A 19,266-nucleotide genomic window follows, 5' to 3' on the forward strand; every position below is an offset into this window, starting at 1 on the left:
GTCCCTCCATTCCCCATCTGCATATGAAGTCCTGAATAACATCCTCAGACTCTAGCAGTACTGGACTCATCATGTTCATAATGCACTGTAACAGAAACATAACACACACCTTTCAGTACAGGGGATCCTTGTAGATGGTGCACTGCTGAAGAGGTGAATGGGGAACATGATGCTGTATCATCCTTGCCCGTCAAGAAACTCACCATTCTTCACTGATGCCATTCCAGCACTGTCAACACACAGTAACAAGTATACAGAATACACTCGATATTATAACAGGGTAAAGCTATCCATGTAACAGGATGTGAAGGCCCATAAAGTTGTGAGATGTCGAGGCTCCCACATTTTCCAGACATTCAACTCAGATGGCAGTCATGCTGTCACTTTTATGTGCCAGCTGCCCTTAACCCCCCAGGAAAATTCTTACTCTTCATTTCTGTTAAATGCTAGTCAAGCCCAGGACTACATTGCAGCCTCACTGATCTCATTGGGACTTGAACCCACTACCCCATGAGCTTGCTGATTCAAGACAGTGAATACAGCACTTCCTGTACAATGACCAGGAATGCTGTTCGTCACTCCCAGTCCAAGTCAAAAGATCTCTGATGACTGTCATGCACTAGGGAAGTGTTTAGTTTCCTGGGACACCATAATGTCAAAACACCCTACAAGGACTGAACTGCCGCTACCTCCTCGGTCCAGTATCATGGCGTCCTTTCTTTGCTGGGACAGCAGTCTTTTCACTGGTGCTTCTGTGTGAGCCCCCATTTGATGTTCCTTGATTTAAGGTTTTCCTTCATTTAACATTCAGTTTCAAGGACTTCAGGTCAATAATCTCAATGCTGAATTACCTCTATTTAAGATTTCCTTTAGTTTAGTGTTGAAATTCACTGATCTCAAAAAAAGGTAAAGGTATTAGATAATGCACATATCACCTAATACAGCCATTTTTATTTCGAAAGCGTTACAAGCGTTAATAATAATCAAAGTGTGTCTTCTGTAATATGTGAAAGGCTGGAAACTGATAACTTTCCTAGGGCCAGCTACCAGACGTCAGCAATCATATAGTATTTCCTCTCTGTATTCTTGTCAATTAAGCAATTTCGCAATGCTGATTTGCAATTAAAAAGAATTATGATCGTTTTATGCGTTATTTCTACTTGCACAGCAGAACATATGTGCAAATACATTGCGCATACTTTCGCATGCACTTGGTGGGCCTCACTGCCTGTATAACTCCATGGAGCCCAGCCCTTGAGAAGCTACCAGTCACTCAGTTACTCAAGAACTTTCCAAAATGTCGTGGAACCATTAGTTACATTATCATATTCACAAGTTACCCGCGACTAGTCCAAATCCCGAGCCAAATGAATCCAGTCTACACCACCCAATCCTACTTTTCTAACATATATTTTAATATTATCGTATCACCTACGTTTAGGTCTCTTTCCTTCTGACTTTTCTTCAAAAACCCTGTGTGCACTCCTCTTCGCTCCCATACGTGCTACATTACCCGCCCATCCTCCTTGACTTGATATTCTAATGCTAAGTTTAAGTTAAGAATTTCCTCATTATGTAGCTTCCTTCAAACTCTTGTTAGTTAATCCCTTTTGGTTCCAAATATTCCCCTCAACACCCTGTTCTCATACACCCTCAGTCCATGTTCTTCCCTTAATGTCAGAGAAAACGTTTCACACTCATACCAAACCACAGGCAAAATTATAGTTTCGTATATTTGAATTTTTACGTTTTTAGACAGCAGATGATTAAAATGTAACCAAACTCAGTCAAGCCGTTCTCGAGCAAATTGACATTTCACGTTTGGGACGCTAGAGGGCGTACCGTTATTTTCCCTAAGATACCATCCATGCGGTTTTATGAATGAGCCACTAAATAGATCACATATGGAAGTAAAACAGATGTAATTGACATAATATGTTTTCTGTGTGTATCACTAGGTAGCTTCATGAGAGTCTAGGTAGCAGAAGTGCATACGAATGTTCAAAGGATGGTTTCAGTAGTCAAAATGGCAACCGTGCTTGAGGAGTGTACTACCCAAGAGCAGAGTTCTGTTGTGCGGCTTTTACTTGGGGGGGGGGAGCAGAAGGACTCAGTGCAAAGGATATTCGTAAAGAAATGTTTCCTGTTTAGGGTGGAAAGTGTTTGTCGCATAAAGCGGTTCACAACTGGGTCGAGAAACGTGGCACACGCTTCGCTGATGACGGAAAGGTTGAAACAGGTGTGCGGAATTTGCTGAGACAACAGTCAAAAGACTTCATATTGCGGGTTTCGACGCACTGGTAAAGCGATGGGACAAGTGTATCAATGTTGGTGGAGGATATGTGGAGAAATATTTTTTTTTCCCCAGGTTCGAATATCACAAGTTTTACATTTTATATAAATTTGTGACCTATTTAATAACTCTCCCTTGTGTTTAGGGAGATAGTTTCCGTAAATTACTAAAATTTAATCAAGATCGTTATAGAGTCGATTTCTAAGAAAAGTATGTATTTGGATGCGCCTGTGAAGAGCTTATATTTTTGGAACTAGAATGTTTGTAGTCACGGGGCAACAACCTACGATGCATAAATTCTTATGTGCCGAATGCGAACAAAATTCGTCCTACCATTTAGACACTAATAAGGCGCAAAAGCTTTCCAAAGACCGCTTTTTCGTAGTCAGCGGTGCATAAAATATTTAAACATGTAAATCCGTAAAAATCTGAACACTTCCTCATATATACATGCAACCTATATGAGAAAATTATAAGGCATATATACGTACATAAGGATCAGAGATCATATCTGCTGCCCTCGTGTGCCATCTCCGAAAGCATTCAATGGATTTCGATTAAATTTAGCACTCTGGTGCAGGAGCAAATATCTTCCCCATATCATTATCAAAGCCGTTAATACTATGACAAACTCACAATGTATTTCCGTGTGATGAATTTGAATATAACGATCTTCACGTATTCGTCAGTTTTCTAATTTACACTTCCAAACCATTTCACCCCCGACACACAATTCATTCTTCCTTTCCTACCTTAATTTCAACCCCGACTTTTTGTGGTAGAGGCCTTTACCACCATTTCACACACGAGAAGCTGATAGTAACTTAGCTAATCAATAAATTTCAATCCTTTTACGGAAGCTGATGAACAGCCATATTTAGTCTCTTTCCTTCCGGTTTATTTAACGACGCTGTAAGTAACTGAGACTGCAAAGCGTCGAATACTAGATAATGAATTGGTAAGGATGTGGAAGGAAGCGGTCATGGCCATGGGTGCCGCATAGATTTTGCCCAAGGTGGGGGTCAGCTTTCTTACAAACTTAACGTTTAAGCAGTTTAATGACAGTTTTGCTGTTCGTCCTAAAGTTTTTAGAACAAAATAATAACGTTTACATCCTGTAACATTTATTACCAATATTCCATAACGTTTCCAAATATCTTCAATTTGCCCAAGGTGGGGGTCAGCTTTCTTACAAACTTAACGTTTAAGCAGTTTAATGACAGTTTTGCTGTTCGTCCTAAAGTTTTTAGAACAAAATAATAACGTTTACATCCTGTAACATTTATTACCAATATTCCATAACGTTTCCAAATATCTTCGATTGTGACTTCGAAATACCCAAGGGCGGAGACAGCAGCTTGGCTTGCACCCACCCCCCTCCCACACACACACACACACACACTCCAGTGTCCATGGTCGTGACATAATCTGAAGCAGTACCCCGAGATTCGCCTGAAAGGACTGGAGATAATTACAAAAAGAGAACCAGGTACCTTCCGAATACAAATCAGATACGCCGCCGCTTGAAGTTGCTCGGTTCAGAACTACATGGACGCTCCGGGTCATAACTACCTAAATAGACGCCCGAGAAAATAACCAACGCATAAAGCAAATTATTACAGGTCAGGTTCGAGGGGAATATGTACACCCTGCGTACACGTAACGCGCTGTTGCGGACGATAACGATGACGTCTTAAAGCACCGGAAATAGTTTAGCTCAAAAACAAAAAAGAAAGCTCTTGAACTTACGGACGGTTACTAAACCAGCCATCGCCAATTTCCAACCCTAGTCGTAATAGTTAATTATTTTATTTTTTGATAATCTTTCTTAGGAGCAATAACATTCCAAAATTATTATTATTATAATACGTCAGTAATACTAAGACACAACTACGCAGTTAGATTATCGGTTACACCTTCCGAATATGCGCAAATGATTTCGCATTCAATTGTTCAGTAAGTCTCTGTTTACCTACCAGAGGGATACGCATCAGTTTTCGATGATAAACCACTCGTCCTGTTGGATTTGCCGTGTTTATTTATAATGTGAAATTCCCAGGAGTGTAAAGATTGAACATTAAAAGTGATTATTTTGCCTGTTCACTTATTTCAAATCATCGCTCAGGTGAGTTAATTACTTAAATGTAAGTGCAAAGTTCAGCAAAATTTCCAATTGATTAACCATTCAGGGTATTTTTATTGCAGAAAGAGGGCGTCAATTACATTGTCTGTTCAGAAATGATAAATACTTCGAAATATTTATATATAATTGTTATGACATGGTTAGGTTTATTGTTCTGGTGAATAACGCCCATGTCTATGAAATCAATATAAATCTTGGGAAACCTTGGATTTCGCAGTACGCGTGCGCATGCTGGTAAGCGCGCGTAGGTGAAATATTGCAACACTACGTCGAATGGAATTTAATATGGCTGCGCTGTTTTGATTATCTTTCTTACATTAATCGCAGTTTACTTTTTATATCTATAAGTTATTTTGGTTCGGTGACCCCGGAACGTTGCTTCGCAGTTCCCTTTATGGTACGCAAAATATTCGAAAATGTGTAATGGCGGAGTTTCCTAATTGTGAAATATTATTTTGAAGCAAATTCACGGGAAACAAGCGAGCAGGGTGGAGTAGCTGTATTCTGGAAATCATCGGCGCGAATCCCGGACACATCATCAGCTATCGTGACTCACGTTTTTCGTGGAAAATGCAGGAATAGTACCAAGATTAAACCACTACCGCTTTCTTACAAACCGTTTCTACAGTATCGTCTACAGTTAGTCTACAGTTAGTGTCGTACAGTCATTCAACGCTGTATAGTCTGGTTAGTGAGCCCTTCTTTAGAAGCCGCCAGTTGCTACTCAAGAATTTCCCAGCATTTTATGGAACCCGAAGGTTCATTATCGTATTCACAAGAACCCTCCACTGGTCTTTATCCTTAGCCAGATCAGTCCACTTCATCCTATCCCTCTAAGATCAGACATCTTACATTCCACGTACCACGTATCTCATTTCCATTTTCCTTAGCTTAGGTCGTTTATCCAGAGAATCACCCCAGGTCTGAGACCCTCTGTGATATTTCGTAACATTTTTACGGTGAAGTATTGTTATACGCACGATCACTGTCCGCGATTCGCAATTACCCTCCATATCTGGGGTGCAGTTAATGAGAGCCACGTAAAACAAGCCACAAAGACACGCACATACAAATATAAAATAAGGAAATGACAGGCGCTCCCACTGGGAAGATGGGCCAATGTGAAATTAATTTGTGAAACACCGCGTGAAGATTGCGGTTGGACCCCGATGTAATTCGTGGCCAGAGTATCAGGGTTGAACAAAGTATACCGTTCGCCATCAGCAGACAGTGACACAGAATATTACGACATAATCAGAAAATTACTATACTCTATACAGTACTGTCTTCTGTGATGCCGTGTGGTCCGGTAGTTCACGGACGTTTCGGAGAAACGGATCCATATCGGTAGTTCAATAACTACGTATTCCTATATTAACTGCCTGATGATGGTCTTGTACGACCGAAACATGTAGCAGGAATAAAAAGTAGAACAGTAAAACATTAAAAAGCGAGTATATTTTGTAGTGTGGTAATTAACCTAATTCTTATATATATATATATGTTTCGGAGAAAATTAAAGCCACCATCCTCATGGTCAAACAGTAAGCCAAGCAAGTAACCACTAAGAAGCAGGTAGCAAACCCTTGCTGCCTGGCTTACTTTCGACCTTGAATATGGTGACATCAAGTTCCTCCGAAACGTTGGTGAAGATTTACCAGGCTATACGTCGTAACATCACTGAAGACAGCAGTCTTCGTAGTCACTGGTGTTCTTGTAACTATGTTATTGTTCTAAACAAAAAGTATTTGAACTTCACAAATGAATTCATATCACATCATATACCAGGAGTGACCAAACTGTAAGACGTGAGTCGCATGCTACTGTTCTGAACCGTTACTGCTACTCACAGAAAAGAACATTAGTGCTCCCCCCCTTTTTTTTTTCAAATGCACTCTATATATGTGTATATATGAACTACCTGTAGGGAGAGCAAGCACCTAAGTTCGTGTGCCATCCGATCCATGTCTGTCTACGGCTGTAGGTCTGTCAGTTAACTGCTGATGGTCCTCGCCAGCACAGTAAATCTTGGTTTATATTTTTGTTCTTTACAAGCATTTTACGTGTTTTGAAATGGGGGCCTCCTCTTCGACGAGCGGTCGGTCGTGACTGCTACTTGTCCGTCTCCTTCCTGAACTCTGTTTGAGGCTGCCGAACTTCTGAAGACCAACATGTGTTAAGTAAGGTTGGTCGCCCCTGGTATATGCAGTGCCCCACACCGAGACAAGACAAATACAAGATCAGACATGGATATATATTTTTTTTAATTGCTAGTGGGGTGGGACTAAGTCCCTTGTACTGCGGCCACTTCTGGCCTATTGTACCAGCCACAAATGATAGGTGAGATTGATTGTGGAGCAATTGGAGGAATGAAGACTGGCACGGGAAACCAAAGTACTCGGAGAAAACCTGCCCCAGCGCCACTNGGCTGCACACGACGCTTCGATGGTTTCTCGTAGCGCGTTCAGTGTAATTGGTTTTTGTCGATAAACTTCATCCTTCAAGGTTCCTCATAGGTAGAAGTCGAGAGGTGTTAGGTCTGGAGACCGTGGTGGGTACTCAATAGCACCTCTTCGACCTATCCATCGTCCAGGTAGAGTGTCATCCAAATATGCCCCGACATCTCGATGGTAGTGAGGTGGAGCACCGTCTTGTCGTAGGTAAAATCTCTCATCTCCAAACAACTCTCGAATGGCAGGGAAAATCGATGTCTGAAGCATATCGAGGTACACCTGACCGGTGTTGCAACACCGCAGCACTGGAAGCTGGACTCGTTACAATCGTGGTCGCCCAGATCTTTGCTTATGCACATTATGAACAGTACCGTCGGCTTCAAATTTGTCCCGAATACTGGCAATTGTTCGACGTGTTGGTGGCTGAGCTCCAAACTCATTCTGCCATTGTCGTTGTACCTCTTTTAATGTTTTCGTACTTCCAGTACCACTTCAATACAGCCTTGCGTTGCTCAAATAAAAATCTTTCAGCCATTATTGCTGCTGTCTTCTGCTCGTAGCGCGCACGCGGCACGACACTCACGTGACTCATGTGACCTTCGCCATCTGTTGAGAAAATATTACACTACACTACCGCGCAAGAATTGTTAACTACATGTCTTTTGTTCCAAAGATATTGACTATCAAAAAGTGAGTACATTTTTTCGAACCCCCTGTATATATAATCTGTTTCAGCAACTTCATAAACAACATGCTGCTACTGATGATGATGATAATGTCCTAATAAATTTTATATCAGTATTTAGACCAGTAGAAGAGAGAGCAAGTTACGGGTCGCCACGATAATCTGATAAGCATTATCACCGCTTGAATATTTGATTACTTCAGTTAGAATGTACACGCTGGGGTAGAGGGGTGTCACCCTGGTCCTGGGCGCCACAATCCGCTTCAGTTAATATTTCTAGAGCACATCTAACACAATTCATGGATCTGAGCCAATTTTTGAAAAGCTACTCAAGAACTTCCTTGTATTCTATGACATCCGAGGGTTCTTTACCGTGTTCACAAGAGCCCTCCACTGGTCCCTATCCTGAGCCAGAACAATCCAGTCCATGCCATCCTATCTCAAGATCCATTTTAATATATCCGCTCACTTACTTCTTGGCCTTCCTAGTGGTGTCTTTCCTTCTGACTTCCCCACCAATATCCTGTGTTGCATTCCTCTTCGCCCCCCTTCGTGCTACAAGCCGTGCCTATCTTATCCTCCTCGGCTTGGTCATTCTAATTGGCGAAGAGTACACGTTATGAAGCTACTCATGTAGTTTTCTCCAACCTCCCGTCACTTCATCTCTCTTCGGTCCAAATATTCTCCTCAACACCCTGTTCTCAAACACCCACAATCTCTGTTCCTCCCTTAGTTTCAGACCAAGTTTCACGCTCACACGGAACAACAGGCAAAACTATAGTTTTGAGTACAGAGCATATCTGTTACAAATATTTCAACTACACGGCGTATGCTGTTGCTGCCCTTGCCAATTGCTGCTCATTTCAATTTACTTTTACTTCACTATCCAACCTTACTACGAGGCTCTCACATTACTTTCGCGGACCATGGGTCGGGAAACGCTAATTTAATAGAAAACACATGCGGATTGACAAGCAGGCAAATGGGGGAGGGGATCATGAAATAGTGACGTCACGTTCAGTGCACAGAACGCATAAACGGCCGGAATCCGCCAGCGAAGAGACAACAATGGAATAAAGCCTGAAATTCATTAATTACAAAATATTTCAGTTTTGTTATTTAAAGTACGATATACATATATATATATATTTGTGGCGTGTTTATTTTTAAACAAGACACTTTACTTCTTTGTTGTTTAAAATGAAGTGCAGCTAGGAGATTGAACTCGGGTAATGCTTGCTGCCATTCGGTCCAGAACCTTTTGTCTTCTCGTCTGCTGTCCAAAAATATAAAAATTAGAATATACAAAACTATAATTTTGCCTGTGGTTCTGTATGGGTATGAAACATGGTCTCTGAGATTAAGGGAGGAACATGGACTGAGGGTTTGAGAACAGGGTGCTGAGGAGAATATTTGGACAGAAGAGGGATGAAGTGACAGGAGGTTGGAGAAAACTGCATAAAGAGTAGCTTCATAACTTGTACTCTTCTCCAAGTATAATTAGAGTGATCAAGTAAAGGAGGATGAGGTGGACAGGGCATGTGGCACGAATGGGGAGAAGAGGAATGAGTATAGGATATTGGTAGGAAGACCAGAAAGAAGGAGACCACTGGGAATACCAAGGCGTAGATCGGTGGACAATATTACAATGGATCTTAGAGACATAGGATGGGATGGTATGGATTGGATTGATCTGGCTCATGATAGGGACCAGTGGAGGGCTCTTGTGAACACGGTAATGAACCTTCGAGTTTCATAAAATGCTGGGAAATTCTTGAGTAGCTGCACAATTGGCCTCTCCTCAAGAAGGGCTCAGCTCCATTAGTAAGTAAGTGAGCTAATCTCACACAAATTATGGTCTTAGCCCGCAGAAGATTTTGAGACTGAGACTCTTGGCCAGTATGGGTCTTCCTTTTACTACTGTGACTTTATCTCACCAAATTCCCATCTTAAATAATGTCACAGCCATGCCAAAACGAGCTACCGTGATGTTGATCTGTCAGTTACCGAATCATGCACGTAGGAGTCTCGAGTACTAACGATAGATGGCTCCGCGAATGATAAATTACACTGTCTACTGTGTATTTATTAATATTAGTAAACTGAGCAATCGTTATCAAGGAGTATACAAAACGTTCATGGATTGCGAAATGTAGTTCAAGTTTAGTGCTGATATTAAAAACATTTGTTGCTATTTGCTCGTGCATATTGCGCTTTGACCTTCAATAGGTTCAAGCGTGCGTGATGACACAGTATGTTTCACCGTCAGTGGTCCAAGCGAATGCCAGCAAACTGGTGAGTAGTTGTTCGTCTGGCAACGGCTTTGTGTTCGTCCAGAGTGAAATATCGTTTTGTTCGGTTCTGTTAGTGTAAAACATGAAGAGGTCTCACCGTAATCGTAACAGGAAATCAGGAAAAGCAGAGACTAGTGAGTACTTATTTAAACCCGCCCATATTAATAAATTTCGGCAATGAAGGTGGTTGTAATAATATCAAGGACAAATGTAGTTTATGGCAATAACACTACCTTTGTTCCCGTGATATGTTTTAGGGTATAACATTATGTTGTTTGTGAATGTACTACTGTTTGTCAGTGAAAAGCTTCCAAAAGCATACCGTAAACAAATTAGTACAGTGTCATCATTTGCACTGTTGCAGTTTCGTCTTTTGTGTACCCATCAACGATAATTGTTAAGGTCTATTTAAGGAAGAAGGAAGTAGGAAGTGTAGCAGGTATGTAGAAAATGATGCTTAAAACATTTTCGTCTGAAAATCTCAAGAAAGGTATCGCTAGTGATACCTGGCCGTTGATTGAAGGATAATATTAAAAAGAATTTTTAGATAAATTGGTTTTGAACATTTGGATCGAAATCAGCTGGGTCGGGGTAAGATTAATGGTCTTGTGAGAACACGTGAATAACTCCTGGGTTCCATAAATATTTTTTGACCAGCTGGATGACTGAGGTAAATGTTTAGATCCTGCACCTGGAGTTAGGGAAGGATGGCCTCGGCCCGATAAATCTTTCAAACCGACCATGTGTTGAATTGTAAATATAATTTAAATACTCGAGACGTTAAAACAGTAGCACGGAATAGAATACTTCCGGCTTATTTTATATTGTTTGAGCGGTTTTAGCTCAAATTAATTATGTGTCCCTAATTTTCTGTACACACAGAAGAGTAACCTAAACTGAACATTACAGTTCTACTTCAGCGAAGAACGGTCAGCCGTAAAACTTACTTAAGCCGATGATAGGCCGTGCCATAGCTCAGGCGGTTACTCGCCGGCTTCCCACCACTGCGGCCCTGCTTCGAGCCTGTGTCGGGTCATGTGAGTTTGTGTGTGAACAAAGTGGAAATGGGGCACGTTTTCTCCGAGTACTTCGGTTTCCCTGCCAATCTTCCTTCCACCAATTGTCCCACAATCACCATCATCTTCATCTGGGGCTGGTACAATAGGCCAGTAGCGACGGGCTGGACGTCCGGGGTTCTATTCCAGGGAAGGGGAAAGATTGTTCCCTTCTCCAGAGCGTCTGGATGGGCTCTGAGGCTCATCCAGCCTCTCCTATCTATCGGGTACCGGGTCTTCTTACCCAGGGGTAAAGCGGCCGAGGTGTGAAGCTGACTACTCTCCTCCATCTAGTGCCGAGGGCAAGAATGATGGAGCTGTACCTCCATTTCCCCATATATCTTCATGGCATAATGCATAATTAAGCACAGGAAGAACTTCGCTTTATACATGGTGTAGGCCCCCCAGAACGACGCGGGAGTGTTGTCCACCTGATCCTCACTATTTCCCACCGATATGTGAATACCGGGGCCAATCACAGTGGCCGGTCTCGCGGGCTAAGGCGTGAACTGTCTTTGCCCGCTCGAACACTGGGATCGTGGGTTCGAATTCCACTCGAGACATGGATGTCTGTATTGTGTGCGTTTATTCCGTGTTTGTGTTGTTCTATGTTTAGGTAGGGACCTTGCGAGAGGTGAACCCCCGTCCAAGGAGTCTTACCGACTGGGTATAGGATCAACAAACTGAAAAGTGGCCACGGCCCAACAAAGGGCTGTAGAGCCACAATAATAATAATAATAATAATGTGAATATTTGAGATAGAAGAATGTAATAACTATCTGATGATGGCGTGACGTACCATGTCACAAACTCGACCCAGCAGTGGATGGATTCCGTGAAACCGACAGGCCTAATCGGTTGCCCGCGTAGGCGGAGTCGGAACACAAGGGAGTCATAGTGCCCAGCAGTTCGATAACCTTGACAGCGTCGGTGTCCGCCGCGGGGGGGGGGGCTGTGACGAGCTGCGTGCTGGACGTCCGAGGCACTACTACTGGTATGGACAGAGATTTTTATCTTCTCCGCGGCGGCTAGACCAGTTGTAGGGCCCACGCANTCATTCACCTAATCCTTCCAGCCGCACTATGACAGTGCGATCGAGTCAGCATCTGACATAAATAAGTACCGGGAATATTCCTGGAATGTTCTTGGGGCTAACGGTCCGGTCAGCGCGTAAGGCTGCCAACCTTGCCGCCATCTATTAGCCGATTATCTAGACCAAGGGTCTCCAAACTACGGCCCGCGAAAGAATTGTGCAGAAATGCGCCAATTGAACTAATTTTCCAGTGAGTACTGGTAAATGTGATTCCGAGCTTATTGACCTGACATATTATACTGCAGTTCGATGGCTTGACTGTGGAAAGGTTCTTTCGCGCTTCTTTCAGCTCAGGAATGAAATTGATATATTTCTTACCGAGAAAAACCATCACGAACCACTTTTATCAGATACCGAGTGGCTTTGGAAATAAGAATTTTTTGCTGATCTGGTGAACCATATGAACCATTTCAATTTAAAGTTGCAGGGTGAAAATAACTTAGTCTGTGATTTATTTGCACTTATCGAGACATTCAGAGCAAAGTTGATACTTCTGGAAAGCCAAGTGAAAAATTGTAACTTTGTTCATATGCTATACTGTGCAGAGTTGCATAAAAAGGGTGAAGCAGAATTTCCTTCCTCATTTGCGAATTTGGTCATTTTAGATTTGAAAGAACAATTTCGGAAGTGATTTGCTGATTTGGATTCCAGTGCTCAGGAAATTAGATTGTTTCAATATCCGTGTGACTGTGATGCTGCAGATGTCGAATTCAAATGGAAATTATTGAACTTCAGGAAAATTATCATATTAAAGACAAATACAAGGAAGGAAATTTGATCGAATTTTATAAATTTCTGAACTCTGAGCAATTTCCAAATTTAAAGAAATTTGCTTGTAAATTTATCTCCATTCTTGGGACGACATATCTGTGTGAACAAACTTTTTCCCAGATGAAGTACATCAAGTCGAAATAAAGGGCAAATTTATCCGATGAACATTTAAAGTCGCTACTTGTGATTAGCGTTTCAAAATTTAAACCTCAGTTTAATCAGATTTTAAGAATGCAAAAAGAGTTCCATCATTCACATTAATTGTTTTATTATAATTTGTGATGAAAATATGAGCATTTGCTGCTACTGTCTGTTGTCATTAATATACGATAATTTATTCTCACGTACTTTGTATTTAGTTTATGAAATTCTGTGCTTTCAATAAAACTCATATACCTAGAGTTATTAATTTCTCATTTTATCCGGCCCGTTGAAAGTGCTGAATTACCTAATGTGGCCCGCAGTTCGAAAAGTTGGGAGACTCCTGATCTAGACAATGTGGGAACCTCAACATCTCACAACCCTCTGGGCCTCCACGGCCTGTTACAGGGATACCTTTACTTACATTAATGGGTTACACCAATGCAAAGGGAAACTATCAAAGTTTTTTCTGCGTATATAACTTTCTCAGTAAATTTCAATGTGGGCTCCCTTGGTGGCACGACAAATATCCAGTCTTGAAGCATGTTTGATGTTACCATAGCCACAGCGTCCCTATGCGGGCTCTCAGGTGTTGCAGGTCGTTGATCTGGTTGACAGTGTTCTTCACATAATCCCACAAGAAAAAATCCACTGGGGTTAAATCGGGCGACCTAGGAGGCCAAGCGATTGGTTCACCTCTGACAATTCATATTCCAGCCATCTCTCTGTCCAGGTGATGCCTAACATGGTAGCAAAAATGTGGCGGTGCTTGCACATAAACCAGAAACATGTATGATAATTGCTTTCCGAGATATAATTTTTTTTATTTTTGATACCTTTCATCTGGACGTTCTATATTTGAAGTCGGTATAGAGACTATGTGCTGGACAACTGAGAAGTTGAGGTTCTACTCAGCCTCCTGTTCAGTGTGTACCATGGGGTCTGTTTCAGGGGGTAAAGCATCCAGGGTGTGAAATTGATCCACTCACATCTATCTTGTGCTGAGATTAAGAATACGCGGAGCTGTACACCACTCACCTATACATCTTAGGGCGTAACACTTAAGTAGGTATAGCGACAACTTTAGCATTACCTACATCTTAACATGCATAGCTTGCCCAACATTGTAGTTCTGTGTAAACATGTGCAGTGGCCACTCTTTGTTTGTTCTTTTGTTTTCACCTGCTCTCTCTGCAGGTGCAACCTGTCCCTATCTGTGTCACCCACTTCAGGATTCTAGGATTTCCTTGTTGACTAATGAGGAGACAGCTGATAGTGGTTACGAGGTCTCAGACTACAACACAACTAGTTCTGAACACCTTCATGTTAGATATATATATATATATATAAACTTGTGACAAACAGCAATAATGTAATGTAATGTAATGTATGTAAGGGGTGGGCCATAAAAACTGGCCCCCGCACTGCGACATCCAATGATCTATTGTGCTTCCCTCATCTACCCTGAGGATGGAATGCAGCAGGTTCCTCCGAAACGTCGGTAATGATCTACCACACTACATGGCCTCACATTGCATAAGGCGATATTACTTAACAATCACTGCTATGAGAACTGCAGGTCACTTATATTTATTTATCTATATACAGTAAAACTTGGTTATAGCAACATCGGTTTCTGCGACACCTTGTCTATTGCGTCAAATATTCAATGGTACGAACTAATTCCTCATAAAGCAACTGTTTTTATACCTTGCTTAGTACGACATGCACAAATGCATCAACCTCGTATGTAACGTCATTTTCATTCCTGAATTTCTCTGATATGGACATTGAACGTAATTTAGAAAGTGTGTATTGGGCAAGTAACAGGAAACAGATGATGATAACTGATTACTGTACTCGTATCTAGGTACAGTAAGGCACAACAATTGATGTAATCTACTGTAATTTGGTGAGTAGGCCTACCTTTAATATACAGTATTAGTGCGGTGTGTATTGTCAGTGAAAAGCGCTGTAATATGTCTTTGATATTACACATTTGGGCAATTCCACGTTAATGTTACGTTAGTCTGTACTTAACTACGTATTTCACTAAAAAATGCAACATTTTAACGTGATTTTTACGTGACTAACATAAGGGTACTGTGGAAGTGCCCATTTTGGTTACAACGACATTCGTTTATAACGACACTATTTTTAGGTCCCTTTGATGACGTTATAACCAAGTTCTACTGTATTTATCACTAATGTCATAGCTCAAAATATTCAGTGCCAAATGGTAGACTGATTAGTGAACAAGAAGTTCAGGGACAAACTAGTCAAAGTTATGTTACGACCAACGGTCAGTCAGCCAGTCTGTCTTGCTGTCGTGACACCCATCTGGGGCTTAAGACCAGATCTTCATTACTGTCAGACAGTTGCAGACTTGTTGATGTGGGGCACTCTCTCTGATGAGAGGATGGATCTGTCATTTGCCAGAGTCACACTCAGTAATAAGTAATAAGTCTGTTGTCAGTATGTACAGTTTACATTTTACGTGTTATTAAATATATGTATATACACCTACAACATATGCAGGGCCTCTGTCAGTCCAGGCTCAGTACAGTAGATCATGCCCTATAATTAGTAGCTCCTGTTACAACAGCTGTCTAATCACCTGAACAGTCTCATGCTTGACCACCACAGGGACAAACTAATTGCTTACTTTCTTTGATAAACACAGACCACATAGGAAACGATGCATCTAACAGTTCTTCTATTGTTGCATGTGTATTCAGTGTTGTGGTGCATTTTTACCAAGCCCTTGCCTACCAAGTGATAGGCGGGATTTTTACTAAGGCGTTGCCTAACAATAAGGTGATACACATATAGACTCACAGACTGATGGAAGAGATTTGCTAACTACACCGTTGAAATGGTCTCAGGTGCCAAGGTATACATGCCAGGTTCCATTATGATTGGTTCAGCCATTCAGAAGTTGATGGGGGGGGGGATACACAGACAGCATGGAGATCACATATGCCTACTTTCGTTTTTTAAAATAAGGAACGTGGACTAAAAATTAATTCAGGAGGAGTGCTTCTGACTTGACCATGACATCCATTGACCTCCAGTAGTGTGATGATCATATCAAGTCTCAACTTGTGTCAGATGATGCCAGCGATTCTGAACATTGTAATTCATTTGAAGCATTAAAAGGGTTAAAGGTTACAATTTAATATGTAGAAATGTAGATATATGTAACCATTATTTCTTCTGTGCTTAACAGGCCTTGCTATGGAAGAACTCCAGTCAGCAATTGCGCTGCATGACAAGCGAACAGTGCAGGATGTCGGTGGGGCTCAGCAGCCAACACTCCTTTCGTCACTACGGAGTGTCCTCTTCGTGATAAGCTCGGCCCTCATTGGTTTTGCTGCTTTCAGAAACACACTCACATGGCAAGGAAACATTTTATGTCCTTCCACATTGTGACTTTCTGAAGTTGACCACTCATTTCTTATCCCCAAGGGAAAGATCCACTGGTACCCATCATATAGGTGGCTGGGTGAGCCCCAGAGCTGGTCTGGACGCTATGGAGAAGATAAAAATCTAGCCCCAGCCAGGAACACAGTAGCATAGTTGGTTCAGGAACTATTTACAAGCCAGAAGGTCTAGCTACACTACGGCCCTCAGGTCAGCTCAGCCTCTAACAGAAACGAGTACCAGGAATCTTCCTGGGTGGTAAAGGGCAGCTGGTTCATAAGGCTTATAAACTTACCACCATCTGTGAGCCAGTTGTCTAGAGGAAATGTGGGAGCCTAGATGTCTCACAACACTATGGGCCTTCACAGCCTGTTACAGGGATAGCTTTACCTTCCCCCCCCCCTCAGCTGGGAATCGAACCCAAACCCTACATCCCATAGCCCATTTCTATACCAAATTGAGCTATCCCAGCTCCTACACAAGGATAATTTTACATTTACCTTACATGAGTTATAACACCGCGTAGTTTAGTAGCTGGGTTGCAATGTTTGGTAGAAACATGCTGTCTCCATTGAGACTGTAGGTTCCTCTGAAATGTTGATACACTGTTTTATAACCCAGAAGATCACAACAAAAAACTTGAGAATGAAAATTCTTTTTTTTTTTTTTATATATATATAAAACAGAAGTTACTTTACATTGTTTTAATATTGTTATGCTTTTTAATTTAATCTTCATAGTCAGTCCTTGACAGGGCGGCACATGACTTCATGATACTGTCTTATCAGTCATTGTGCTGTGGTGTGTATGGAACAGGCCTCTGTGACCTTGGTCACTTAACAAGAATACAACCTAACATATTTGCTTAGTGAACATTTCTGATTTTTATTTTGGAAGCTCTTGGTTCGAATCTCAGTCTGGAGACACCTGTCACACCTCAGGTTCTTAATGTTCTTCTCCTCGTCCCAGGCAGATGCCAAGATATTACCTGAAATAGACCACAACTCTTTCTTTCACTTTGTTTCCAATTCAGTATTCACTAATCATTCTGTCGGTTTATACTATATAGTCTGAGTCAGTGATGGCATCATTAGATTGTACTTTTCTTCACATTTTAAATTTTGTGAAATCAGGATACATCTACATTTGATGGGGTCTTAGAATCTATGATGAAAAATTATATTGTATGACTTATGCGTAACGAAAATAATCATATATGTAACAGTAGTAATGGGACAATAAACACAGATAACAACTGAAGCCATTTCTACATACTTCTGTTGTTAAAAATGCCATTGTATGTGTGACAGTGTACAAAGCCTCTGAAGGGGGCGTGAAGGCTGAAAATACCAAGTAATAAAAAGGAAAGCTATCCCTGTACCAGGCCATGAAGGCCCATAGGGTTGTGAGACGTTGAGGGTTCCACATTATCTAGACAATCGGCTCAAAGATGGCGGTAAGGTTGTCAGCCTTAAGTGCCAACCGCGCTTTACTCCCCAGGAAAATTATTAATTAATTCCTTGTACTCATTTCTGTTAGAGGCTGAGTCGACCCAAGGGCCATAGTGCAGCTGGAAGGATTAGGTCAATTGAAAAAATCCAATGACCTCATTGGGACTTGAACCCGTGACCTTCCGGATTGTAGCTGTAATGTTAATTAATACTCTGCAATGAAAAGAGATCAGTCACTGTTGCATCTTAAAAATCTAAGGTGTGTCCTACAGTCAGTCATTATCTTAAAGTGGAGGAAATACGGTGTCATAAATAATAAAAATATGTGTAAGCATATTGCATATTATCACGCTAACAGCTCACCATGTAGTTTATGTTCCTGTTTTCTTATTGAATGACTTTGAATAAATTCATCCCTTTCATAAAATGGGGAAATTAATGTATATCTTAACTTGGTTCACCCTGGTCTGTCACACTAGTAATTGTGTAAAAGATTTTTATCCACCATCCAGTGTGATTGACAGCAGCTGCGTCCTTCTGCAGATGGTAGTTTCGACCGAAACATGTAAAGGACGAAAGAAAACAGCTGTTATCAGTCACACTGGACGGTGGTTAAAAATTTTTATATAATGTATTTCAGATACTAAACCCAATTTCTGTATTTCTTCTAGGCATCTGCAAAGATTCTGGGGTGCTTCTGGTGATTTCTGGCAGTCTTTGTGGGACAGGTTGCTTGATGTTACAGGAGAAGATCCATTTACCTTTTGGGTGTATGGTAAGAATTTTCTTTGAAAATGCTAAATGGCAACTGTCCCCGCACCTCCACCCCCAGATTTTGACCAAAGTCAGAACAGAAGAAAAAAAAGAAATATGCAAAATATTAAGGATACAGATCAGAACAAGTGGACAACGCCCCTTGTGAGGTGTAATAACAATTTTACAAAATTTAAAGGAAATTTTAATAAATTTTATTGATTTAAATTAAGTGAACTACAGCGTGTGCTATTTTAGCGCATACCAATTGACTACAAGTATGGCGTTTTAAACCATGAAGCGTGCAGTCAAATATCCGATGAATGGACAATATTAGTGCAATGTAGCAGTTTAGCATAATAAGACACCTGAGAATGGCCATTTATGGCCAGCACTTGTTGTGTCGAAGGTGTGAGTATAAGAAAGGAGGAAAAATTTGTTGGATTGTTGTCAGACTGTGTAGTACAATCAACAGTATTACAGTAAAACTTGGTTATAGCAACATCGGTTTCTGCGACACCTTGTCTATTGCGTCAAATATTCAGTGGTACGAACTAATTCCTCATAAAGCTACTGTTTTTATACCTTGCTTAGTACGACATGCACAAATGCATCAACCTCGTATGTAACGTCATTTTCATTCCTGAATTTCTCTGATATCGTGGGAAAGTTCGATGTGTCTGCCCACCCTCACTTTCTCTACTTGCTGAC

General features: G+C 41.3%; 2 protein-coding genes across 15 annotated transcripts in view; one reads left to right on the forward strand and one right to left on the reverse strand.

The window, feature by feature from the left end:
- LOC111861354 overlaps positions 1-11,909 on the reverse strand; it is a 13,707-nt gene extending 1,798 nt beyond the window's left edge. The window contains exons 1-2 of one of the 9 annotated variants that reach the window (XM_033750288.1): positions 11,723-11,909; positions 110-229 (exon numbers count right to left, since the gene is read on the reverse strand). In XM_033750288.1, coding sequence (XP_033606179.1) covers positions 110-206 — 97 coding nt within the window. In that variant the 5' untranslated portion in view covers positions 207-229; positions 11,723-11,909. The other 8 variants (XM_023845847.2, XM_023845844.2, XM_023845848.2 and 5 more) reach the window with 8 other exon arrangements.
- Positions 4,293-19,266, forward strand: part of LOC111861353 (fatty acid hydroxylase domain-containing protein 2) — a 25,477-nt gene continuing 10,503 nt past the window's right edge. The window contains exons 1-4 of one of the 6 annotated variants that reach the window (XM_023845841.2): positions 9,843-9,869; positions 10,233-10,307; positions 16,158-16,326; positions 18,474-18,577. In XM_023845841.2, coding sequence (XP_023701609.1) covers positions 16,166-16,326; positions 18,474-18,577 — 265 coding nt within the window. In that variant the 5' untranslated portion in view covers positions 9,843-9,869; positions 10,233-10,307; positions 16,158-16,165. The other 5 variants (XM_023845835.2, XM_023845837.2, XM_023845839.2 and 2 more) reach the window with 5 other exon arrangements.

The sequence above is a fragment of the Cryptotermes secundus genome, unplaced genomic scaffold (assembly GCF_002891405.2).
Source record: "Cryptotermes secundus unplaced genomic scaffold, Csec_1.0 scaffold289, whole genome shotgun sequence".
Lineage (NCBI taxonomy): Eukaryota > Metazoa > Arthropoda > Insecta > Blattodea > Kalotermitidae > Cryptotermes > Cryptotermes secundus.